This window comes from Urocitellus parryii, chromosome 3, assembly GCF_045843805.1.
Source record: "Urocitellus parryii isolate mUroPar1 chromosome 3, mUroPar1.hap1, whole genome shotgun sequence".
NCBI classification, from domain to species: Eukaryota; Metazoa; Chordata; class Mammalia; order Rodentia; family Sciuridae; genus Urocitellus; species Urocitellus parryii.
The window spans coordinates 194,356,421-194,381,405 of NC_135533.1; the positions used below are offsets into that span (position 1 = coordinate 194,356,421).

General features: G+C 44.7%; 1 protein-coding gene across 1 annotated transcript; it reads right to left on the reverse strand.

The window, feature by feature from the left end:
- Positions 1–3,560: 3,560 nt before the first annotated feature.
- On the reverse strand, positions 3,561–23,979 carry Slc22a14 (solute carrier family 22 member 14). The gene is made up of 11 exons (XM_026405583.2): positions 23,851–23,979; positions 17,012–17,524; positions 16,221–16,324; positions 15,862–16,016; positions 14,679–14,847; positions 9,305–9,425; positions 9,005–9,102; positions 8,564–8,778; positions 6,106–6,214; positions 5,293–5,493; positions 3,561–3,762 (listed from the first exon to the last, which is right to left on the reverse strand). Exons 1-11 carry the CDS (start codon positions 23,977–23,979, stop codon positions 3,561–3,563), a joined length of 2,016 nt encoding a protein of 671 aa, XP_026261368.2.
- Between the last annotated feature and the right edge of the window lie 1,006 nt (positions 23,980–24,985).

Sequence of the window (24,985 nt, forward strand, 5' to 3'; positions counted from 1 at the left end):
AAACAACACAGACACCAAAGTGAAGGTGTTGATCCCAATCTTTACTTGTGAAGTTGATCATATATACTTTTCATTTTGGCAGGCTCACAGTATTTTGTGGTTACAAAACAGGAATCATTATTCAAAGAAACAAAATATTACCTAGCTACAATTAGAATAGAAGAATGTATCTTGGCTTATGCATAAGCAAGCATTTGTACTTTCAGTTCGAGTTTTGCTTTGAGCTGTTTCTGCTTAGTTAACTTTTAATAATAGTTACAAATGTCCCAAGCTATTGGCCTATACCTTGACTATTCTTTCTTGACTCACTGACTGGAACCGGTGCCATGGTTACGCAAGTGGTTGACTTGTTATTACTTTTAATCAAACAAAGGTAAGAGCACAAACCATTGTGCACAGGAACAAGAACAAGTTGCCCAGTACTAAGCACTAATCTGTCTTCTTAACATTAATTTTTCTTCTCTAGATTTTAATTTCTCAAAAACTTCCTTGACAGGAATACAGGGAGTTTTTCATTAGACATTAACAATTTACACTCCACAGCTGAATCATTGCATTTAGAGCAAACAGATCTATGCTTTAGAAGTAGTTGCATTCATTGGGAAAGTCATGATTTTTCCTTCATACTTAATGGTCATATGAGAAATCGCAACTAAACTTATTAAAGGAATACAAAAACAAATCAGCCCATTCCCAGAAACATACTGCTCTCCTCCAGAGGATGGACGCCTTGGGCCATCCACCTCAGTAGGGCCTTGCCATTGCCTGAGTCAGGGGAGGGGCGCAGCAACTTTAATCCCTTCTAAGGGTACATCTTTAATGACTTAAGGACCTTCCACAAGGTCCCACCTTTTAAAGGTTCCACCAAGCTTCCAACACAGGAAACTTTGGTTATCACACCTAAATTATATCCAAACTCTGTGCTCGACCTCCTTAGGAATTGGGGAAAAACAAATTTAAATCCCCCAAATATACTCAGCCACAGATTGTGTAAAATAAGAAAAGTGTTATCCAAGATACAACTCACAGAGATTCTTCTATGCTGCTTTTTTGTAAGTCTAAATTGAAATACTACTTTGGACAATGGCTTGGCATATCAAGGTTGAAGTATTCTGACCCAGGAATCTTGCTCCCAGGTCAAGAATCTAGATAAAGGAAGGTTCATAGAAGGGATTATTCATCATAGCTCATTTTCACCCTTTGGGAACAACCCAAACTTGTTTATGAATAAACTGTGATTCATTCATGTGATGGAACATGGCACAACATAGAAACAAATTACTGCATGTGACAACATGGATGAGTCTTTGAGTGGAAGAAGCCATACACAAGACCTCTCTTACAAAGTTCAAATATGAGCAAAAGTAACATATGTTGTCAGGGGTGAATAAATATCTCTAAAGAATTGGGCCTGTGACTGGAAGAGGAAGGGTGGACTTCGAGAGGCTGGTAATTTTCTGTCTTTTGTTATAAGTGATAGATCTGATATAGGCATGAACTTTGTGATAACTCAAAACCATACACAAGATGATCCACGCATTTATTTGTATATTATTCTTTAATTTAAAAGTTTAAAAGATGGGTGTGAAAGAGTATCAAGTAAAAGAGTGTTTATGGCAAAAAGCATTAATAGAAACAGAGATATTTCATGATAAAAAAAATCAATCCACAAAGGATATTTAAACAATCATTGTGTCTATTCTAATTTCACTTCTTTGTTGCTTTCCACTTCAGTCACTATATTGTTCATTTCTATTTATAGCTGTCAGTTTTTAAGTTTGTGTCTGAGGAATTGCATTTTTTCATCTCTGAACATTCTGAACCCACGCCGTGTACTCTTTAGGGAGCTCAATCGCTACTTATTCATTGATGGCAACCCTCCATTTATTGATTCTGCACTTATATCCTTTTGTTTCTTCACATGCTCAGTAATTTTTACTTACAAGTTTCTTTTCATTGAAGTTTGTCTTCCCTAGAAAACCCCATGAGGTTTGCGCTGTTGTGGCAACCTTGCTGTGAATTGATTTAGTGTTTGCTTCCACCAAGACTTTAGCAGGATTCCCAGGTTTTTACACTTGTTGCTGGGTTTGGGGCTTGCTTTCATGAGACTGAGTTTTCTGCCCATGTTCTGGGGGCCTAATCCAGTCCTGAGCTCCTTCACACTCACCATGTACAATCCCTCACACCACAGGCTCATATGCTCTGGTAAATTATGAGCAGCATTCCCATGTCAGGGGTGGGGAATATCATAGGATAAGGGGGGGCTTGGTCTCATAGTGGTGGAAATATATAAGCCATTGAAAGATGAAGATGAGATGAGAATTTCACATAGCTAGTAATCAGTGACCAAAGAAATGAGAATCCCAGAGTTCACAGGTATCTGCATGTACCATCACAAGTTCTAGCATTACTTACCTGTCTTTGCACATAGGGAGACCCTTGCTGACATGTTTGATACTATTTAGTGTATCAGAAAAACGTCAGATTTGTGGGAGAGATAATTTATTAATGATATCTAATTTCATAGAATTTTGGCATTTATTTGTCAATGTTACACTAAGACACCTGTATGGTAAGAGTAATGTGTGAGATCCCAGGGTCTCACTATCCTGGCTCCATGAGAACAGATAGGCTTTTCTATCCTCCTCCTCCTCAGAAGCTCCTTAGGAATTAGATCAGAGCTACTCCTTACAAGTTCATAATCTTCCAACAAACTGGGCAAGAGTGGAGGAGATGACTCAGGTACTGACCTTGGGAACTTCCTTGCCCAGGGAAAGATGGTGTCAGGGCCTGACTCCAGGGCTTTCCAGTCTGGCTAATGAATGAGAAGTGCTGGCCCCACCTGGACTGGCCCCATGCTGGCTGTGGAAGGAAGATTCACCCAGGGCTGTTGGGACAATGACCTAAGGTATGGGGCTTATCTCAGAGATCAGATAGACTGGAACCCCTAGGAAGGCATTCTCCAGGATGAGGACTGAGATTTGGAAATATCAAAGGAAAACAAGTGAGAAAGCTCTGTGTCATGGGACAAATGGGAGAAGTTCTCATCATTCCGCTACATTCTGCCCCTGCATGAAGTGCCTATTCTCACCTTGCGTTTGAGCTAGGAACCCAGTACACGGACAGATGTCGAGGCAGAAGGATTGGTTGATACAGAGGCACAGTCAGCCTCACCCTTGCTCTACCTCTATCCCACAGAGATTGCCCACCCTACCCCCCACACCATCTAGAGAGCGCTTCACTGTCCCTGAGTTTAGCCAAAGACACACTCAGGAGTCTGAGGAGCCTATCTAACCCCTTTCTCCAGGCCAGGGCTTCTGGGTTCTCTGATGTAGCCAACTTGGACCTAGCCATCTCAAGACCAACATGGTACCTTTATTGGAATGAATCACAGCCAAGATCCCCTAGAAGGGGCCATTTTTTTTATCTCAAGGGCTGGCCTCAGAGCAAGACTGATCCTGCCCCCTCCCACTGGGCTGGGCCTGGAATTCATGGCCTGGAATCCACCGCCTCATACCCAGCCACTCATCTCCAACCCGAGACAGTCTGGGGCCTGGCCCTCAGGAAACCTGACTGTCTGTTTTCTCCTCTCTGGATTTCTTCAAGCTAGCGTTGGAGTCAGAGTTTGAGTCCATTCTCAGAATCTGGGCATTGCGAATGGTATTCTTCGCCACTTCCTCAGACATATCATCAGGTGTGTCCTCATCGGTCCTCCTCTTCTTGAAACTGCTGTCAGAATGCTGAAGCGAATCTTTCTGTAAGCTGAGACAAAGTGGCTGCTTTGAGGCACCTTCAGCCATGCCAGGTTTTGCACTCTGGGAAGTGGGGCTTTCTCACTTCCATATGCCCAGGAGGGACCTTTGCCTCCCGGAACAGGCTGGTTCTATCTTCCTGCCCCAGCTAGACCCCTTCCCTTTGCAAGCACTTACTGAGCATCTGCCATATACCAGACCCTGTTCCAACTGCTTTATATGGGTTTAATCCTCTCAAAAGCCCTATGGAAGGGGAAGTCTGGACTACACGGCTTTACCTCTCTGGGCCTCAATTTCCTCATCTGCAAAAGGGTGACAAGTCCCACTTCACACTTGATTCATTTGAGGACAAAATGAGAGAAGGCACACATGGATCGAGACCCGGCACATGGTAAATATGCAATGAGTGTTTGCTCTAGTGATTACTATGTTCTTGTGCACACACTAGGAAGTATTAGCACAAAAAATTGAAATCCAGGCTCTCTGGCTGCAGAACCCACATTCTCCACTGCTCTGCTTTGTTGTTCATTATATTTCCCTTCTCTACTACAGTGGGGCAACCTCCTATCCACATTTCAGGTTCTACATAAATATCAGTTCCTCTGTGACATTCCTCAACTCCCAAGATAAAGTTCTTCTTTCCCTGGGCTATTACAATAGGTCCTATATATCCATGGTCAGAGACCACTCATGATAACTGTTTGCAGATCTACCTCCCTGTAAACTATGGCTTCTCAAAGGTGAGGACCTTTGACCTCTGAGAGCCCAGCCTTGGGACAATTCCTTACACTGGTGGTCCAATAAAAGTCTAAGGAGATGGGGAGAGAAGGAGAAGAGTAGAAAGGAGGTCAGAGGAAAGCCAGAGGCAGCAACTCCTACAGTATAGAGCAGAGGATACTATAGGACCTCAGGTGACCTCTGCCCCTCACTGCTGCTGAGCTCCCCTCAGGTCCAGGGAGACAGTGATGGACTCTTTTGACCCAAATACCCAGAAGAGATGGTTCTGCCAATCATGACAAATCTTATCCAGGGGACACTCAGGGGATCAGAGACCAGAACTGCCTAAAGAGATATGGAGTAGAGCTCAGTCCCCAAATGGGGTCCTGAGTTGTTGGGGCTAAAAGTCCAAAATCATTCATCAAGGCTGGGTTCTTTAATCCAGAATCATTAATCAAGGCTACTCCCTTGAGGGAGTAGGGACTCAGACAGAAAAGGAGAGTTATTCAGAAAGACAATTCCAAGTCAGTCCCCTGTGTCTGGGGAGGGAAAGATGCCAAGGTACCTCTGGAGTATCTCTGGAGAGCAGTGCTCCAGTCCAGACAGGCAAATGAAGCAGAGAAGAAGAGAGCCAGGCGGGGTAGGAGCTGTCAGAGGCTGGGCTGGACCCCAATGAGTGGCAGTACCTATAGATCTGGGAACACTGCTATGGACATAGGGTGCTCCTATAATCCCAGGCCCTCTGGCCAAGGGGCCAGGGTGGACAGTGCCTGACATATTCTCACGGCCAAGGGCTTTAAATCAGGGGGTCTCATACACTTACCTTGCTCTTGAAAATTGCTCCATACTGTCAGAGAGGAGCTGGTTTTGTGTTTCCGGCAGCAGGGCGGAAAAACCCAAGGCTGCGATAGAGGAGATGAAGCAGAGAAAAATGGGCAGGAGGGCTGGGAGCTGGCCGATGATCGTCAGGGACAAGATGGCTCCACCTGATGAGGCCAGAGACACCAGCCCCAGACCTGTAGACCTGAAAAGTGGCAATGAGAGCTGGTCTGGAAGGCTCCTCAGGCCCACAGACCAGGTAGGATAGGGGAGAAGCTACCTGACGCTCCACACCCTTCAGTCTCCACCTATCCCAGCTCATTGGGTGGCTAGGGGCGAGTTTAGTTCTCCATGGATTCCAAGTAGGTAGTAATTCTAGCCCTCTTTTATGGGTATCAGGAGTAAGAGAGTTAAGAACCACAGGGTACTGTGTGGATGTGCAGGGAGCGTTTCTGGGTGGACAGGAAGACATAGCTGCTGTCACGGAGAGCTCTTGCCGGGTCGGGGCTGAGCCTCAGGTGGCCCAAACACATTCCATCCAGTGAGTTGTGAGGCGGAGACTGGAGTCAGACCCACCCAACCTGGAACCCAGCTCTGCCACTTGCTGTGTCTCACCTACAATGAGTACCCTTATCTCTTTGCTTTAATTGTTTAAAACATGGTTAATGGTGGCATTTGGGAGATCTTTGGAGGGCTAAATGAGGTCATCCTTGTGAACTGCTTAGCACCAGGAGAACGCTCAATCTTTAACATTGTCATTGTCCCATACTACCCCCTCCATGGTCTCCATGGCTCCCTCATCTACCAGACCCCATACCTGACGATGGTGGGGAAGAGCTCAGCAGTGTAGAGGAAGACCACAGAGACACTGGTGGCCAGGCTGAACTGTCCAAGCACAAGCACCAAGATGATGGCGGATTTTAGACCTGTGTCCAGAAAACACAGCTACCTAAGGCTGGGGCCATCTTCTCCTCGGTGCCCATCAATCCTTGATCCCTCACAGAAAGCATCTGAGCAATCTACCCCTACTGCCACATGGTCAGCTGTCCAGCAGACTCAGGCACTCTGTCCAAGAAGGGTCAATCAGTAGAGGCCCAGCCAGGCCAGAAGTTAGCATATCTGCTGTAGGAGAATTGACCAGGAAGTCGGAGATACTACACTGGAAACCCAAAGGCCCCTCAGGCCATCCACCACCTTGCTGGGCCGAGCCCCCACATCTCTGCCTATAGGGCTGTCTTTATTCTACATCCTCAAACAGCTGTAGCTTACCATACCCCACCCACCTGCTCTTTGGCCATCACTCGCACTAGGCTTCTCACTCAGGGTTCCCACCTGTGCTCTGCAAAGTGACCTGGGCAAGGATGTTTGGTCCCTGGGGTCTGCATGGCTGGGATTGGTCCTAAACAGTCCAGGATGCCTGCCTATGGCAGCTAGATATGTGCTCTGAAGGAGAAATGAAAGACTCAGCATCTGGGGGAGTGTCCCTCAGCAAGTGCAGTGGGGCTGGAGCCCTTGCTCACTGCCTGCCAGGTTACCAGCTCTTCCCTGTCACCCCCCTGCAGGGTCCTGCCCCAGCTCCACTTCCCACCTTTCTTGGCTCTGGGATGAAATCAAGATTGACAACTTTTCTCTATTAGGGAGTCTTTTCCTAGGTGCTCTTATGTGGGAGACTGACTAGCACGTGACCGTGTCTGACTCCCCTGGTGGTCACGCTGTAATCTGGATAGCCCCGGTCTTCTAGGGTGCGAGCAACTGTGTCTTCGTGCATGGGTGTGCCTTCCTATATCCCCATGGGTTGAGCTATGCTCACCTGTTCCTTTGTAATATTACCCCTTGCCCAGTTTGGGATAGAATGTTTCCATGGAAATGCCTTTTGTGTGTCCCCTTCTCTTACTGTGCCCTTGGGTGTGGCCTTCCTAGATGTCAGTCAACCTGCTGACAGTGGACATCATGAAGCGAGAGAGAGAGAGAGAGAGAGAGAGAGAGAGAGAGAGAGAGAGAGAGAGAGAGAGAGAGCACACACACACACACACACACACACACATGCTGACCCCTTTTATTGAGGAGAAGCTATTCAAATGAGGCAAGGGATCAGTTTTCAGGGGGCTGAGTCTAGCTTCATGATGTCCACTGTCAGCAGGTTGGCTGACATCTAGGAAGGCCACACCCAAGGGCAACAGTAAGAGAAAGGGACACACAAAAGGCATTTCCATGGAACATTCTATCCCAAACAGGGAAAGGGTAATATTACAAAGGAACAAGTGAGCATAGCTCTACCCATGGGGATATAGGAAGGCACACCATGCACGAAGACACAGTTGCTCGCATCCTAGAAGACCGGGGCTATCCAGATCACAGCGTGACTGCCAGATGCCACACCAGTCAGTAGGGGAGTCAGACACAGTCACGTGCTAGTTGGCCTCCCATACTCTCACACATGTAAGAACTTTAAATGTTTCTGCTTGTTTTTTTTAACCACTAAGCAGTAGAAATCTAATCATAAATTTATTCAACCACTTTGTTTTAGTCCATCAATATCTGCCGACATTTGGGAGGGGAAGAATCTCAACAGAAGACATACAATTCCAGCACCCAGAGAAAGGGAGGAAGCCCCAGGAAGGGCAGACCCCATATATTGCCTTCCCTGCCTTGGCCCCAGTCTCTGAAGGGGCTTCCTGGGGTCAGCAATTCCAAGCTGGTGTATACTGACCCTGCAGTCCTGTGTGCTGCAACCCAAGATCCTGGGACATGTTCATTGTCTACAGCTCTTTGAAATATTGAAAATACTGCTAGCTATCCCCTTCCTCCTTTGGGTTGCATTTGTGCAGAGTTTTTAGTGAATAGGTTATTCCTGAAGTCACAGATAACAACAGGTATTTCCCAATCAGAGAGGCTATAAATAAGAGGCAGAGCCTGGGATAGCAACTGGAGGAGTATCTGCCTTCATTCATTCACATTGAACCACTAGATCTGCTTCTGATGTGGGCTGGAATCAGGTGGTAAAGGTGGTCTGCCCTCCCACATAGGGATGCTTTCTCTGAACAGCACACCCTCCTCTCTAAGGCCTCTGAGAGTGTATGGGTGTCCTGTCTTGAGGACTCCTACTTGCAACCTGATCTTTAGGGGCTAGGCTTCCTCAGGGTGGGTAAGTAAGCTGTGCCTGCAGAAAGCTAAATCCTGTGTGCCTAGCTGGCTGGCCAGGATAGGAGCCAGCTGAAGGGTTTTGAGGAAGCAGGAAAGTGGGAGGTGGCCCATCCGGGCAGGGCGGGCTATACCTTGGGGGAGGAAAAGTGTAAGAAAGCACATGAAGGCGGTTTGGATGAGAATCACAGCCAGGCTCCATTTCCTCCCTATCTGTTCAAGGAGAATGATGCTGCACAGCCTGGCGGGCACCTCCAAGATACCAGGGATTGCCTGTCTGAAGTGGATGCTCACTCCAAAATCTCTCAACTTGAGACTCAGTGTAAAATAGCTGTAACTGATGGTAAGCCTGGAACACACAAGCAGAGAGAGATGGCACCAGGAACAGAGTCAGAGGCTGAGCAGAGAGGGGCAGGGTAGGATTGGAGAAAAGAAATAAGCACAGAGACCTGCGAGAAGTGTCCCTAGGCCCTGCTCCTCTTCTTGCAGCCTGACCCTCCCCCCCCCAACCTTCCCCAGAGCTCGAGGCTGGTATGTCAGTTTTCTGTCCCTGCCAGCCAGCCCTAAATACTCACCACACGCAGCCCATCACAAAGGTCACCTTACAGAGGTATCTATTGCTGTAGAAGTCTAGGACAGAGGCCTTAGTCACCTTCTTTCCAGGCAGCTGCAGCTACAGGACAAGCAGGAACAGCCAGAGGAAGGGCTGAGACCCCCAGCACGCTCCCCACCCCCAGAGGATCCACAAGGCCCACTCTACCCCCATCACCACTCAAGCTGGCTCTGGCCTTGCCCTGTTCTCATCATTCACCTGGAAGGATGAGGGTCTTCCCCCAGCCCACTGCCTGGCCCCACTCCTGCCCAAAACCTCTTACCTCTTCCAGCAGGTTGAGAGGAATGGTCTTCTTGTTGACCTCAGCGGCGTAGCACAACACTTCCTTGGCCTCTTTCACCTTTCCTTTCATCATCAGCCACCGTGGGGACTCTGGGAGAATCCTGTGTTGCCCACCCCTCTTCTTGTCATTCCAGGATGCCCCGGAGAGCCAAGATGGCCCCATCCTAGCCTCAGCTGTGGCCATCTTGCTCCAGCATGAGGTGACTGAGGTGCCTCCAAGGTCACTGCCAACCTCAGGATGCCCTCTGTCCCTCCCTGGCAGTCAGTCCTTCCTCTAAGATACACACAGCCCCCACAGCTGCTCAGTGACACCCAGTCACTTGCTACCTTCACCCTGAGTCATCTCTAAGAGCTCTCTTCTTTTCTACCTCAGGGGTCGTCCCCATCTGCCCACATGTGCCGAGGAATGTCTTCCATGCCCATATCCTCTATGAGACCCCTCTCCTTGTCACAGTTGGGGTTCTTACTGTTCCCTCTCTGTCTCCTTAACAGCCTGGATCTGACCCAAGAGCCGAGCACCCTACCTGGGTGAATGGAGGGGTGAGTGAACCTCTCTGCCGTGTCCCATCTCTCCCCTGCCACACACCTTGCTGTCTTTGACCTCAGACTACTTTGCCCCACTCTTTTTTCCTAATCCTCTTTGGCTGTCAGAATCCACACAGGTTCCCAGCTAAAGCACAGATGAAGTTCTGGGAATTGTGCTGTGCGCCTTTGTATCATCTTGTTTAATCTCTACCCAGCCCTGGACCTATGTGATAATCCCATTTGATTCTCAGCCTCAAGGAGTAAGGACTTGGCTCAGGTCACAGAGGCAGAGCTGGTAAAACCTGGGTCCCTGTCTAAGGCATTCTCTACAGAGCTGTGCCACTGCCCTCTACCCACTTCTCACATTGACACTGCCTCCAGAGCCTGGACTCTGTGGCTGATTGTTGAAAATACACCCAGGACACTGGAGACCACTTTATCTACGTTGCTCCTACCCTCTTCCGGCAGGGTCCAGCCATTAGGCATTCTTTTCTACTGTAAGACTGTGGAACTGTCCTTGTGAAAGCCCTTATGGCTTCAAAGAAGATAGGGGACCGATGGCATGCCCGCTAGAAAATAAGAATTTTTTAAAAAATCAACTCTCAAGGACAGAGAGAATGGGAAAGGACACAGTGGGAGAGAGAGATCAGTGAAATGAAGCTTAAAAGTGGATAAGAGAACTTCTGACTGAGCCAACTGAGTGGTCTGAATGTCTCTGTCCTCCAGATTCACAAATTGAATCTTTTCCCCAGTGCAAGAGTAGTAAGAGCTGGGACCTTAAGGAGACAATGAGGTTATATGGGCAGCACCCTCATGAATGGGATTAGTGGCCTCATAAAAGAGGCCCAAAGGGAGCTTGCTTGTCCCTTCTGCCATGGGCAAACACATAGATGGTTCTTTTCCATGAGAAACAGGCCCCAACCAGACACCAAATCTGCTGGGTCTTAATCTCAGGCTTCCCAGCCTCCAAAGCTGAAGTGAGAAGCTTATGTTTATAAACTAGTCTAAAGTATTTTTGCAGCCTGACAGACTGACACCCAGGCACAGCCTGTGTTATGTGGAATGCTGTGGGAGATGCAGTGGACTGTCCTGGCCCTACAGGACTCTGAGCACCTAGTTCCCACAAATGGGACTGTTCGTTTCCCCCTGCCGTGTGCATCTAGAACATAAGAAAGGCCAAGGAATCAAACACAGGGGCAAGGCCAAGGACAGATACAGGAGTTAAGAGAAAGTTCTCACAATGACAGCTAGAGTCCCAGCCACAAGTTTCAGTGGGGAGCACAGCAGCTGGAGCCTGGCCATGGTCTAGCTTTGGGATCCTCTGAGAACCAGCAGCCGCCCAACAGGAGTGATTCTCAGAGTGTGGTCATCAGAGCAGCCTGAGCAATGCAGATTCTCAGGCGTCACCTGGGCCTGCAAATGCAGAAAATGAGAGAGATGTCCAGCCCCTACCCCCGCATCTTAACAAGCTTCCATATGATGCTGATGTTCCACACAGATTTAAGATCCATTTCCTTAAAGGTCACCAGCCACTTCGCTGCTCCTCATGATTTCCCTTTAGTTCCTTAGTGACTCTCTTAAATATAAAGGAATGACCCAGGATGGCTGGATATTGAAGAAAACCTCCCAAATTTAAGAGGATGCAAAACAATCAAACATAAAAGAAAAGAATAATCCAGAAGGACATAGATAATATGGAGAATGGGCGCAGTGGCGCACACCTGTAATCCCTGCAGCTTGGGAGGCTGATACAGGAGAATCTCGTGTTCAAAGTCAGCCTCAGCAATGGCAAGGCACTAAGCAACTCAGAGTAGACCCTGTCTCTAATAAAATACAAAATAGGTGCCCTGGTACCAAAAAAAAAAAAAAAAAAAAAAAAAAAAAAAAAAAAAAAAAAAAGATAATGTAAGGAATGGGGGGAAAAAAAGAAAATTAAATTCTAACTTGTATTCTTCAAGAACATCTAAGAATGTTTTGCAATTTCATATTCTTGAAGTTTCAAATGCTACTGAGAAAGAAAAATCAGAGAATAAGGAATCACAGTGTAACCAAATGGTAAGTGAACTTTTCTGTTCTGGGATTTCAGCAGCAGCTCCCAAATCTGGGAACAATGGACAAAAACCTCACATTCTTAAGATACATTAGAGAGAGGAGTTGCTCAAAAAGAGAGAGATAAAAAAGCCACATGATGCAGTGGACCAGTGGCTGTTCATGGAAGTAAAAGAATCTTGAATATCTTCTCTACCCCATGTTCTCATCCACTCCAGCCAGGCCCAGGGGAGTCCAAGCAAACTCGGGATTGGTAGATTCGGGATTCTCTTCCAGAAAGGGGGTCTGCTCTCCCACTCTCTGGTTGGAGTTAGAAACTTGAGGTCTTGCCCTGGTACTCTAGATAGTAAGAGGGTTTGTGGGAGGACTAACAAGTGTCTCCTGAAGTTTGAGGGCTACACAAACTTAGAGAATGGTGTCATCTCTTATCTGACTAAGAGGAAGGCAGTAAGTTGGTGAGAGCCACCGTGGTGGGGGTGGGGGGCCGAGGGACAGTAAGATTTTTGGCCAAGTGAACCCTGCAGTCTTGCAGGCATGTCATGTGCTAGGGTGAGGAGACTTCTACAAGAAGAAGGTGTGGGTGGAACTGCCAGCAACAGGAGTTGGGGCAGGGGATCACAAAGAATGCAAGACCCTTAGGAAATGCCAATGCTCAGAAGATCCACTGGAAATCTGAACATCTTTCCTTCAGAGGATACTGACAGCTCATCACAGCTCCTATCATGCAAGAGTTAGGTCTCTTTTCTCTGATGCCCTATCCCCTTCCTAGAACCTGGAAAATCAAAGCAGGAAGAAGATGATGAGGAATGATCTCATTGCCTTAGGCCACTAGCCTGAGCAGGGGCCAGGGAGCTGCTGAGGATTTGATACAAGCTGAGGTTTCAAGTTAGACTGAACTGGATTTTTTAGTGTCTGAAATTGAGTCTTTATTATCAAAATGAGACTCATTCTAGTAACTAAGAATGACTAGAAAGAGACAGTGTCTGCCCAAAATATTGCCACATGTCAGGGAAGGGACAGCTGGTGGAACATGTCTGAAGACTGTAGATGAAAAAAATATCTCCCAGAGAATTCAACCCATTAAAAACTCTGGCTGCTCTGAGTGCATAGGTAGACAAAGACATCTACCAGCAGAAAGAGCTAAGAGTTCAGAGCTTCAAAGAAAGGAACCAGGGATTATGGGGAGAGGACACCAGAAACTTATTTTTCATTGCAAACCTTTTTGCATTATTTAGTTTATCATCATATCCTTTTGTTGCATTAATAATATTTCCAAAAATGTTTTTTAGGTCAAGTTATGCATGGACCTCAATTTCCCAGCTACAAGACAAAGACACGACATCTGGCATCAGATGATTCCCACATTCCTTTAGTTATCTCAAGGACTGTAAAAACTGGTCTCTGTCTCCTACCGAACTGGGAAAGCCCTGAGCCACATCCATGCTCTCCCTCCTAACTAGTAACCCTAACTCCTATAATCCATTCTGTGTATAGCGCAGTAGTTAAAACACACAGAGGCTTTGGAGCCAGATAAACTAAGTTAAAATCCCAGGTCCCCCACTTTTGAGTCATGTAAAATTATTTGAAGCCTCAGTTATCTACCCCAATGCCCATCTTTCAGGGTTATCAAGATTAAATGTGGGGCTGGGGATGTGGCTCAAGCGGTAGCACGCTCGCCTGGCATGCGTGTGGCCCGGGTTCAATCCTCAGCACCACATACAAACGAAGATGTTGTGTCCGCCAAAAACTAAAAAATAAATATTAAAAAATTCTCTCTCTCTCTCTCTCTCTCTCTCTCTCTCTAAAAAATAAATAAATAAAATGCCAAAAAAAAAAAAAGATTAAATATGCCAGGCATGGTGGTGCACGCCTGTAACCCCAGCGGCTTGGGAGGCTAAAGCAGGAGGATCGCAAGTTCAAGGCCAGCCTCAGCAACGGCAAGGCACTAAGCAACTCACTGAGATCCTGTATCTAAATAAAATATAAAATAGGGCTGGGGATGTGGCTCAGTGGCCGAGTGTCCCTGAGTTCAATCGCTAGTACCAAAAAAATAAATAAATAAAAGATCAAATTTGGTAATTTCAATATTATATATGGAGATTTCTTCACACAGAACTGCCTAACCCTTAACAAGTGAGGTATCTCAGCTCCCCTCCTCTCACCTCTGTGGCCTTCTGTTCCTTTACTTTACCCACTGCCCACCATCAACAGTGCCCTCTCATTCCTGCTTCCCTCCCCTCCTAACCCCTCCAAGCTTTGATCCACCCATGGTCCCTTCATAGCTCCAGTCTCTCAGGTGCCTCTCTGTGCCTCCCTGCAATGGAAAACCCCAGACACCCTCTCCTGCCTGCCTCCGCTGCCCATGCACACCATCCCCTCCCCTCTCCCAAATCAGCTGTTTCCCAGGTGGCTCCTTTCCTTCCACTTCTACTCACTTCCTTCCACTCCTGCCATTCTATTGAAGTCACCTCAAGAAGATCACCAAGGCCAGCCTGCCCTTCCTCACTCACCTCTCCTGCCTTGACCCTGACCATTCCCCTGACCTTGAGCTTTGCCCTTTAGCACTCTTCCTCCTGGTCTCCCCACATCTCTCTGACATCTTTTGAGGGTGTCCTCTGAGGGGAAGGTGAGCACTGGGGTTCCAGGGGCTCTGCTCCTCATCTCCTCCACATGCATCTTCTCCCAGGGGAGCACTGCCATTCCCACATGAGGACCTCCCACACCCTCCGTCTGTGCCCATCAGACCCAGCCTCATGCATGCCCTGAACTCATTTGCTCACCAAATGTAGGAGATGAGGGGGAACACGGGTACTGCGCCCACCAGAAACAGCATCCGCCAGTGGGGAAGGTTGTAGGCGAGCCCCGTCAGGAACATGATCCCCACAGAGAAAAAGCAGTGCTCCAGGATGACGGCATGGGCCCGGTGTTCCCCCACAAGCCACTCAGTGACTGTACGGAAGTAAAAGGACAAAATGGTGCTCAGCTCAGGGTCCCTGGGGCTGCCCCTGATCCCTGGCATGTCAACAGTGGCTCTTCGGCCTTTTTATAACTTAACTCTATCCTGTTGGCTTCCAGTAGGTTGGTGCCAGCCCACCCTTGCTCCCTGAAGTCCAAGACACCCCTCAAAACTAGACAGACCACTTCTGTGAATCCCCACCAGGGCACATGCTGGGCTTCCCAATACACACCTGCCTTCCATCTCTTCTCACCCTGTTGCCTCTACCCTTGCTGCCTAATCAGTGCCTATTCCGGGTACTGTGTGCCTCACATGGCCTGTCTCATAGCCAGACAAGGAATCACTATCTTGTTTTGGAGCGCATTAGGGTTTGGGTCACCTAAACATGTTCCCTCTGTCAGGCTTCCAATAAGAAGTCTTTTGCCAGAGAAACTGGAGCATACCAGGAATTGCAGATATAAGAGTCTAGGCATCAAACCTAATGAGGGTAGGATATAAATGTATGCAGACTGGGGACTTTTAACACCACCTCGCCTGCATTGAAATCCAGCTCCTTACTCCTGTAGGACCCTGAGAAAGTTGGTTAACTCTGAGATGAAATATCCTCTTCAGCTAAAGGAATGATAGAATAGTGCCTACCAAAGAGTATTGTTGGGATGAAATGAGCCAATGCAGATAAAAAGGCTCAGCAACTCCTTGACCCTTAAGGGTTCCACATATATAAGCTGTGTTGCGGGACAGGGTACCTAAGGGGAATGTGAGGGACACAGGGGACTAGAATGGTGGACAAGGGTGGAAGGGTAGTCTAAGCACTGATTCTCTGGCATCTCTAGGCAGCAGGAATGGAGAGTCTTTCCACTCCTACCTTCCCTGATGAGGCCTGCGTCATGTTGGCTCCCAATCCTTTTGGCTTCCAGTAGGTTGGTGCCAGCCCACCTCTGGTCCCACCCCCACCTTGCCTGGGGTCCCTGCTCCCATCCCACTCAGCAATTAAGGCCCAGTCTCACCTAAAGTCAGGCTGACAATGGCATAGCCCATCACAGCCTGGGAGACACCAAAGCGGAAGAACAGGTACTGGTGAAAGGTGTTCACAAAGGCTGTCCCGAAGCCAAAGAACATCAGCCCCAGCAGTGACAGTAGGATGGTAGGGTAGCGGCCCAACCTACAAGCATTGAGGGGAGGCTGCACCAAGTGCCCACCTCCCTGGCTGGCCCCCACCTGGACAACTGAGCCAGGCTCTGAGCTGTCCCAGGCCCCCAGAGCACCCCTACCTTTGCCTCCCCAAGCCTGAGATTCTTCAACTCTGAATGCCCTCAGGTAGAAGGCAGGGCATCCCAGGGACCAGAGGGAACTCCAGGAGACTCACTTGTCACTTAATAACCCGAAGATGAGAGACCCTATCAGTTGGCCCGTCATGAACATGGTCTGCACGGTTTCCTTGTCCTGTTCCTTGCCACACACCAGGTCAAACTGGGGGTTAGATACAGGGATTGGCCACAGTTCTCTTACTCAGGATCAGCCTTTTGAATCCAGAGACTGACCCTGGTTTGGGTGGACTTACAGGCAGAGGGCACCTGTGGTAGGGGTAGGTAATTGTGTGTGCAGAGTGCCTCAGCTCCATTATGTCTGTATCTCACCCTGTGCCTTGCAGACCCTGGGAGCTAGGCCAGGAGAGAGGGACCAGAGGCATAGGCCAAGGAGTGGTATGGATAGGGAGGTAACCATGCACAGTCACAGATCACTGAAGATCCTTTCCAAAACACAGGTGCTGGTCATGTCTGTGCTGGAAAAGATCTCAGGTTATGAAACCCTGTGAGAGATACCTGAGAGAAGTTGCTTCTTTCCCATCCCTATCTTCTATGAATTCACAGGGCAGAGCCACAACCTTGGAAGCAATTCCCTGATCAGATAGAAAACTCTGCCATCCATCACCTGTCTCTATCCCCAAATGCACTCTAGCTTCCTGTCTAAGCAAGGCATGGTCAAGGGTGGACGTTAGGAATCCTGATTTTCTGCCCAGGTCCCACCTCTGCAGGGAAACTTCAAAGAATTGCTGACCCTCTTTGAGCCTCAATTTCCCCACCTGCTCAGTAAGAGTGGGCCATGTCTATAGCATGGTGTGGGGACAAGCTTCAGACAACCCAGGACAAAACATACCTCACTGATCAATGATCGCCTCTTGGACTCAGGGTAGATCCATCCATCTTCGCATGGGTCTGTGATGTTGAGGCCAAACTGAATGATGGACTCCAGATCCCAGGACATGGGCAAGTACATAAGACATGTCAGGAAACTGCCATTGTGTGCTCGGGGCAGGGTCAGGTTCATTTGCTCAGCCTCTGAGAGGTTGGGGTCCAATGCCAGGATCCAGCTGGTGTTGCAATAGGGCTTCTCTTCTGAGAACACAAAGTGGTCAGCAAACATGAAGAAGGACGACATGATGTTGGGAATAAACGTGAGGACTATTAGCCTCCACTGGAATGTGCCAAACTCCCCCACTGCATCCAGGACATCAGCAAACTTGTCATCCTTCTTGGTATCCATGGCCCTCAATCTGCGTAACAGAGCGTCCAGGGAGCAGGAATAGGAAGACCCTGAGGTCCCCTGCCTGTTCGAGCTTCCGGAAACCTGGAATTCATTCTCTGTCCCAGAGTCCTTTTCTCTCGAAATCTGTTTGAAAAAGGGATGCAGTTCAGTCTCCTGTCACTAATTCCCAGACATCAGACACAAGCAATGGGAGCCACTTACCAGAACATGGCCTCTGGCTTGGAACTACGTGGAGTCCATGGTTTCCTCCTTTTCTTCTAAAGTTTCTTAGTTCATATAGAGTGTTGTCTCCCACCCACTCTGACTAAACCATCCCTGGATTTTAGTGTAAATAAAATTTTTAATGTTTCAGAAAAAGTTTGTGCTTCTATGGCCATGGGTTAGTTCTGAGGAACTCTCTTGCGGTTTTCCCCACAACTGAGACTTTGTTTACATGCATACTGATGTACCACGGGAATTGCAAGAGGTGGGACAGAACCTTTCCTTAAATAACAAATATCTGCATCCGTGACCAAGAGCAGAGGCCAAGGTCAGTAGCTGGTGGCCTTGACCAAGAGCTGGGGTTGAGGAATGATACATCAACAAGATCTAACCATCATAAATATTTATGCCCCCAACAATGGAGCATCTAAGTGCCTCAAACAAAACTTTCTCAACTTCAAAAATCAAATAGACCACAACACAATAATACTGGGTAACTTTAAGACACCTCTCTCACTCCTGGATAGATCTTCCAAACAAAAACTAAATAAAGAAACAGAACTAAATAATGCAATCAATGATTTGGACTTAACAGACATATATAGAATATTTCATCCATCAATGAGTGAGTACACTTTCTTCTCAGCAGCGCATGGATCCTTCTCTAAAATAGACCATATCTTATGCCATAAAGCAACTCTTATCAAATAGATAATACCCTGCCTCCTATCAAACCATAAAGGAATGAAATTAGAAATCAATGATAGAATAAAAAATAGAAGCTACTCTTAACACCTGGAGACTAAATAATAAGCTATTGAATGATGAATGGATGACAGAGAAATCAGGGATGGTATAAAAAAATACTTACAGGTAAATGAGAATAATGATATAACACATCAAACTCTATGGGATACCATGAAGGCAGTGCTAAGAGGAACATTCATTGCTTTGAGCTCATTTATTAAAAGAATAGAAATTCAACAAATGAATAACTTAACATTACACCTCAAAGCCCTAGAAAAGAAGAACAAATCAACCTCCAAAGCAGCAGAAGACAGGAAATAATTAAAATATGAGCTGAAATCAATGAAACTGAAACAAAAGAAACAATTCAAAAAATTAACAAAAGTTTGTTCTTTGAAAAAATAAATAAAATTGATAAACCATTAGCCATGCTAATGAAAAAAGAAAACCCAAATTAATAAATAAAATTAATGATGAAAAACAGAAATATCACTACTGAAATATAGAAGATAACTAGAAACTATTTTGAAAATTTATACTTCAATAAAATAGAAAATCTGGAAGACATCAACAAATTTCTAGAGATGTATGAACTACCCAAACTGAACCAGGAGGATATACACAATTTGAACAGATCAATCTCAAGTGATGAAATAGAGGATGCCATCAAAAGCCTCCTAACTATGAAAAGTCCAGGGCCAGAGAGATTATCAGGCAAATTCTACAAGACCTTCAAAGAAGAATTAACACCAATACTTCTCAAATTATACCAAGAAATAGAAAAGGAGGGAACCCTTACAAACTCATTCTATGAAGCCAGTATCACCCTGATACCAAAACCAAACAAAGACACATCAAGGAAAGAAAACTATAGACCAATATTCCTGATGAACATAGATGCAAGAATTCTCAATAAAATTCTGGCAAATTGCATACAAAAACATATTAAAAAGATAGTGCATCACAATCAAGTGGAGTTCATCCCAGGAATGCAAGGTTGGTATAACATATAGAAATCAATAAGTGTAATACATTACATCAATAGTCTTAAAGAGGGCTGGGGTTGTGGCTCAGCAGTAGAGCACTCATTTAGCACGTGCAAAGCCCTGGGTTCAATCCTCAGCACCATAAAAAAATAAATAAATGAAGGTATTGTGTTCAACTCCAACTAAATAATAAATATTTTAAAAATAGTCTTAAAGACAAGAATCATATGATTATTTCAATAGATGTAGAGAAAGAATTTGGCAAAATACAGCACCTCTTCATGTTCCAAACATCAGAAAAACTAGAGGTAGTACAAACATACCTCAACCTTGTCAAAGCTATCTATGCTAAGCCCAAGGCCAACATCCTTCTAATGGAGAAAAATTGAAAGCATTCCCTCTAAAAACTGGAACAGGACAAGCATGCCCTCTTTCACCACTTTTGTTCAACATTGTCCTTGACTCTAGCCAAAGCAATTAAAAGAAGATTAAAGGGATACAAATAGGAAAAGAAGAACTAAAACTATCACTATTAGCCGATGATATGATTCTTTATTTAGAAGATCCAAAAAACTCCACCAGAAACATTCTAGAACTAATAAACGAATTCAGCAAAGCAGCAGGATATAAAATTAACACCCATAAATCAAATGTGTTTCTACACAAAAGTGATGAATCCACTGAAAGAGAAATTAGGAAAACCACCCGATTCATAATAACTTCAAAAAAAAATTTAGGAATCAATCTAACAAAAGAGGTGAAAGACCTCTACAATGAAAACTATAGAACACTAAAGAAAGAAATTGAATAAAACCTTAGAAGATTGAAAGATCTCCCATGCTCTTGGATAGGCGGAATTAACATTGTCAAATGGCCGTACTACCAAAAGTGCTATACAGATTTAATGCAATCCCTACAAAAATACCAATGACATTCTTCATAGAAATAGAAAAAGCAATCATGAAATTCATCTGGAAAAATAAGAGATCCAGAATAGCCAAAGCAATTGTTAGCAAGAAAAATGAAGCCGGAGACTTCATAACACTAGAACTTAAATTATACTACTGAGCCATAGTAACAAAAACAGAATGGTATTGGCATCAAAAACAAATACATAGACCAATGATACAGAAGGGAAGACCCAGAAAGAAAACCACTAAATACAGTTATCTCATACTAGACAAAGGCACCAAAAACATACATTGGAGAAAAGATAACCTCTTCAACAAATGGTACTAGGAAAATTGGAAATCAATATGTAGCAAAATGAAATTAAACCCCTAACTCTCACCCTGCACAAAATTCAACTCAAAGTGGATCAAAGACATAGGCACTAGAACAGACCCTGCAGAAGAAAAAGCAGGCTCAAATCTCCACCATGTCAGCTTAGGAAATGACTTCCTCAATAAGTCTCCCAAAGTTCAAGAAGTGAAATCAAGACTCAATAAATGGGATGAAATCAGGGCTGGAGATGTGGCTCAAGCGGTAGCGCGCTCGCCTGGCATGCGTGCGGCCCGGGTTCGATCCTCAGTACCACATACCAACAAAGATGTTGTGTCCGCCGAGAACTAAAAAATAAATATTAAAAATTCTCTCTCTCTCTCTCTCTCTCTCTCTCTCTCTCTCTCTCTCTCCTCTCTCACTCTCTCTTTAAAAAAAAAAGATGTTGTTAAAAAAAATAAAAAAATAAAAATAAATAAATGGGATGAAATCAAACTAAAAAGCTTCTTCACAGCAAAGGAAACAATCAATATTGTGAGGAGAGAGCCTATATAATAGGGAAAAAATCTTAACAACACACACCTCAGATAGAGCACTAATCTCCAGGATACATTTAAAAAAAGAAAAACTCAAAACTTAACACCAAAAAAAAAAAAATAACCCAATGAATAAATCAGTCAAGGAACTGAACAGACACTTCACAGAAGAAGAAATACAACTGATCAACAAATATATTTAAAAAGTTCATCATCTCTAGCAATTACAGAAATGCAAATCAAAACTATACTGAGATTCCATCTGACTCTAGTCAGAATGGCAATCACCAAGAATACAAGCAATAATAGATGTTGGTGAGGATGTAGAGAAAAAGGTACACTCATACATTTATGGTGGGACTACAAATTGGTGCAACCACTATGGAAAGCAGATTCCTAAGAAAACTTGGAATGGAACCACCATTTGACCCAGTCATCCCACTCCTAGTTTTACACCCAAAGGACTTAAAATCAGCTTACTACAGTGACCCAGCCACATCAATGTTTATAGCAGCTCAATTCACAATAGCCAAACTATAAAAGCAACATAGGTGCCCTTTAACAGATGAATGGATAAAGAAACTATGGTGTATATGTACACAATTGAATATTACTCAGCCTTAAAGAAGAATGAAATTATGGCATTTGCCAGTAAATGGATGGAACTGGAGACTATCATGCTAAGCAAGACAAGCCAATCCCAAAGAACAAAAGTCCAAAGATTTTCTTCTGATATGTGGATTCTAATTCACAATTGGTATGGTGGGGAAGGGAGAATAGAGGTAATTTGGACTAGACAGAGGGGAGCAAAGCAATTTGTGATATAAGTGAGAAATTCAGAAAAAGCAATAGAGATCATAAGTAAGAGCCATTCAGAAATTATGGAGCTGAATAACTCAATAAATAAAAAATACAGATGAGAGCCTCAAAAATAGACTCAATCAGAAAGAAGAAAGAATTTGTGAGCTTGAATGCAGGTCTTTTGAAATATCTGAGATTAAAAGAATAAAAAAGGCTTAAATTAAATTAAAAAGGCTTTGAGATTTTGGGACACCAGAGAACAAGCAACATTTATACTATTGAGGTTCTAGAAGGATATAAAAAGAAAAAAGGTATGGAAAACATATTTAGTTAAATAATTGCTGGAAACTTTTAAAATCTTGGAAAAGATATAAACGTGCAGGTCCAGAAAGCCCAAAGGGTCCAAAATAGATTTGACCAAAAAGACCCTCTCTGAGGTATATTATTGTCAAAAATACAAGAAGTGAGAATTCTAAAAGCAGAAAGAGAAAATGATCAAGTCATTTATAAGGGAATCCCCATTCGAATAAAGGTAGTTTTCTCAGCAGAATATTTTCAGAGTAGCAGAGAATGGAATGAAATATTAGAAGTCCTGAAATTAAAGGGAAAAAAATCTAGCCAACAATACTATACCTAGGCAAAGCCATCCTTTGAAAAAGTAAAGCTGATACATGATAAACAAAACCTGAAAAAAATTATCACCATTAGACTAGCCTTACCAGAAATGTTTAAGGGAGTCTTAAATTAGAAGCAAAAGAATGACAACTATCATCACAAAGTTACATCAAAGTACAAAATTTAACACTAGAACAGACACACAAAAGAGAAAGAGACAAGTGTCAAACTATTGATACAGAAAAACCACTAAACTACAAAGATGAACATAAGATGAAGAAAGGAATTAAAGATGTACTAAACAACAAGAAAACTTTAACAGAATGAGAGGCGCATACTCTTATTTATCAACAATAATTGTGTTAGTTTTTTCACTGCTGTGACTTAAAGATCAGATCAGAACAATTTTAGGAAAGGAAAAGTTTACTTAGGGGCTCACAGTTTCAGAGATGTCAATCCATAGACACCAGGCTTCATTCCTCAGAGCTCGAGGTGAGGCTGAACATCATGGTGGAAGAGTGTGGCAGAGGGAAGCAGCTCTCATGATGATCAGAAATCAGAGAGAAACTCCATTCTTCATATACTAAATATATACTCCATAGATACACACCCAATTAACCACTTCCTCCAGCCACACTCCACACCTGAGTCCAGTTACCACTCAATTAATCCCATCAGGTAATAATTCACTAATTGAGTTAAGACTCTAACAACCATTTCTGCTCCAAACCTTCTTGTGTTGTCTCACACATGAGCTTTTGGGGATACCACATCTAATCCATAACATTCTCCCCCTGGCCCCCCAAAGCTCACACTCATCTGACAATGTAAAAATACTCTAGGTCCATTCCCAAGAGTGCCCATACTCTAACAGTTCCAAGATTGCTCAAAGTTTAAGTCCAAAGTTCTTCTCTGAGGCTCAAGGCAATCTTACATTGTAAGGTCCTAGAAAATTAAAAGCAATTTACAAGCATTCAATATATAATGGTACAGAATAGACATTTCCATTCACAAAATTACAGGCATAGAAATAAGGGATAGGACCAAAGGAAGACCAAAATCTAATTGGTCAAACAGGTCCTGTAGCTCCACTTCGGGCACTTCAAGTGCATGGTGTTGTGATGCTCTGTCCAAAGGGTTTCTGCAGATCCACCCTGTGGCCTTGTTGGTTACAGCCCAAGTGGCCTTTCTGTTCACTTGTCTACTCAATTTCTGCAGCTTTCCTAGGATAATGTCCCAAGTACTGGCATTTCTTAATCTTGGGGGTCTCCACTACAGCTTTGGCTTCCTCCTCAAATCTCTACACATTGCCCTGTAAGGGGCTGCCTGCAGGGATTCCAACTCTGTTGAACTTTTCTGGTTTCCCAGACCTTCCTTTGAAAACTTTGTGGAAGCCTTCAGGACCCCCTAATTCCAGCATCCTGCATTCCAGATCCAGCAACATGTTGTTGATGCCAAGGTCTGCCACCATTTTGAGCAGGCCTCCAGGAATCCTGGCTGCATCAGCCCTTGAGTGCCTGATTGACTAAGCATGTTGAAAAAACTTCCTAGCCCCCTTTGTGCAAGAAGTTTTCCCCCAACAGTCTTGTCTCAAAGAGAATTTTCACTTCTACTCTCTTTAGCCAGAGATGGATGTGATCTTGCTAGCACCTGAGATGCCTCAAGCCATCTTTCTTAAGACTTTGTCTCTGGGCAGAGTCTTTAGTTTTTCTTTAAGGGCAATAATGTCTTTAACAACTGCAAATTTTTTATCCCTAGTTTTACTCCCATCTTTTAAGTCCAAGTTTTTTTTTTCAAATATTTCTGCTCTACTTTCTGATCCTGAATAATACAATAAATTTGGCTAAAAGCCACAGTAATATCCATGCTACCTCCTAAATGCTATGCTGCTAGAAATTTTTTCCATCAGATTAAGAAGTCCATCACTTTTAAAATCAGCATCACAGAAAGTCTCAGGAGAAGGGCAAAATGCAGATGACTTCTTAGCCAGAACATAATAAAATGGCCTCTACTCCAAATTCCAAGAGAGTCTTCCTCTGAACCCTCTTGAGCCCCATTCTTACTGTCCATGGTCCTATTAGCATTCTGGTTTCTGAGTTCCCACCAGAATTGGCCATTAAGCTCTGCTTGCAACAATCTAAAGCATCTCCAGCTTACACTGCTAAACATCTTAAAATTCCTCCCACCAATTTCAAAAAACTTAAAAAGCTTCTGAACCACATGGTCAGGTTAGTCATAGCAACAACCCCACTTCTTGTTACCAATTTCTGTTTTAGTCAGCTTTTTCACTGCTGTGACTAAAAGACCCAACCAGAACAATTGTAGAGGATGAAAGGTTTATTTAGGGGCTCACAGTTTCAGAAGGGTTCAGTCCATAATGGCTGACTCCATTCCTCTGGGCTCAAGGTTGAGGCATATCATCATGGCAGAAGAGTGTGGCAAAGGCAAGCAGCTCACATGATGATCAGAAAGCAGGG

Excerpts from the sequence above, each read along its gene's own strand:
- Slc22a14 (XM_026405583.2), bottom strand. The coding sequence starts at position 23,979 with ATGGTGGCAGACCTTGGCATCAACAACATGTTGCTGGATCTGGAATGC. Across the intron at positions 16,325-17,011 it reads GGCGATCATTGATCAGTGAG|TTTGACCTGGTGTGTGGCAA; the intron begins GTATGTTTTGTC and ends TCTAACCCCCAG. Across the intron at positions 9,426-14,678 it reads CCCCTCATCTCCTACATTTG|GATTCTCCCAGAGTCCCCAC; the intron begins GTGAGCAAATGA and ends TGGGCAACACAG.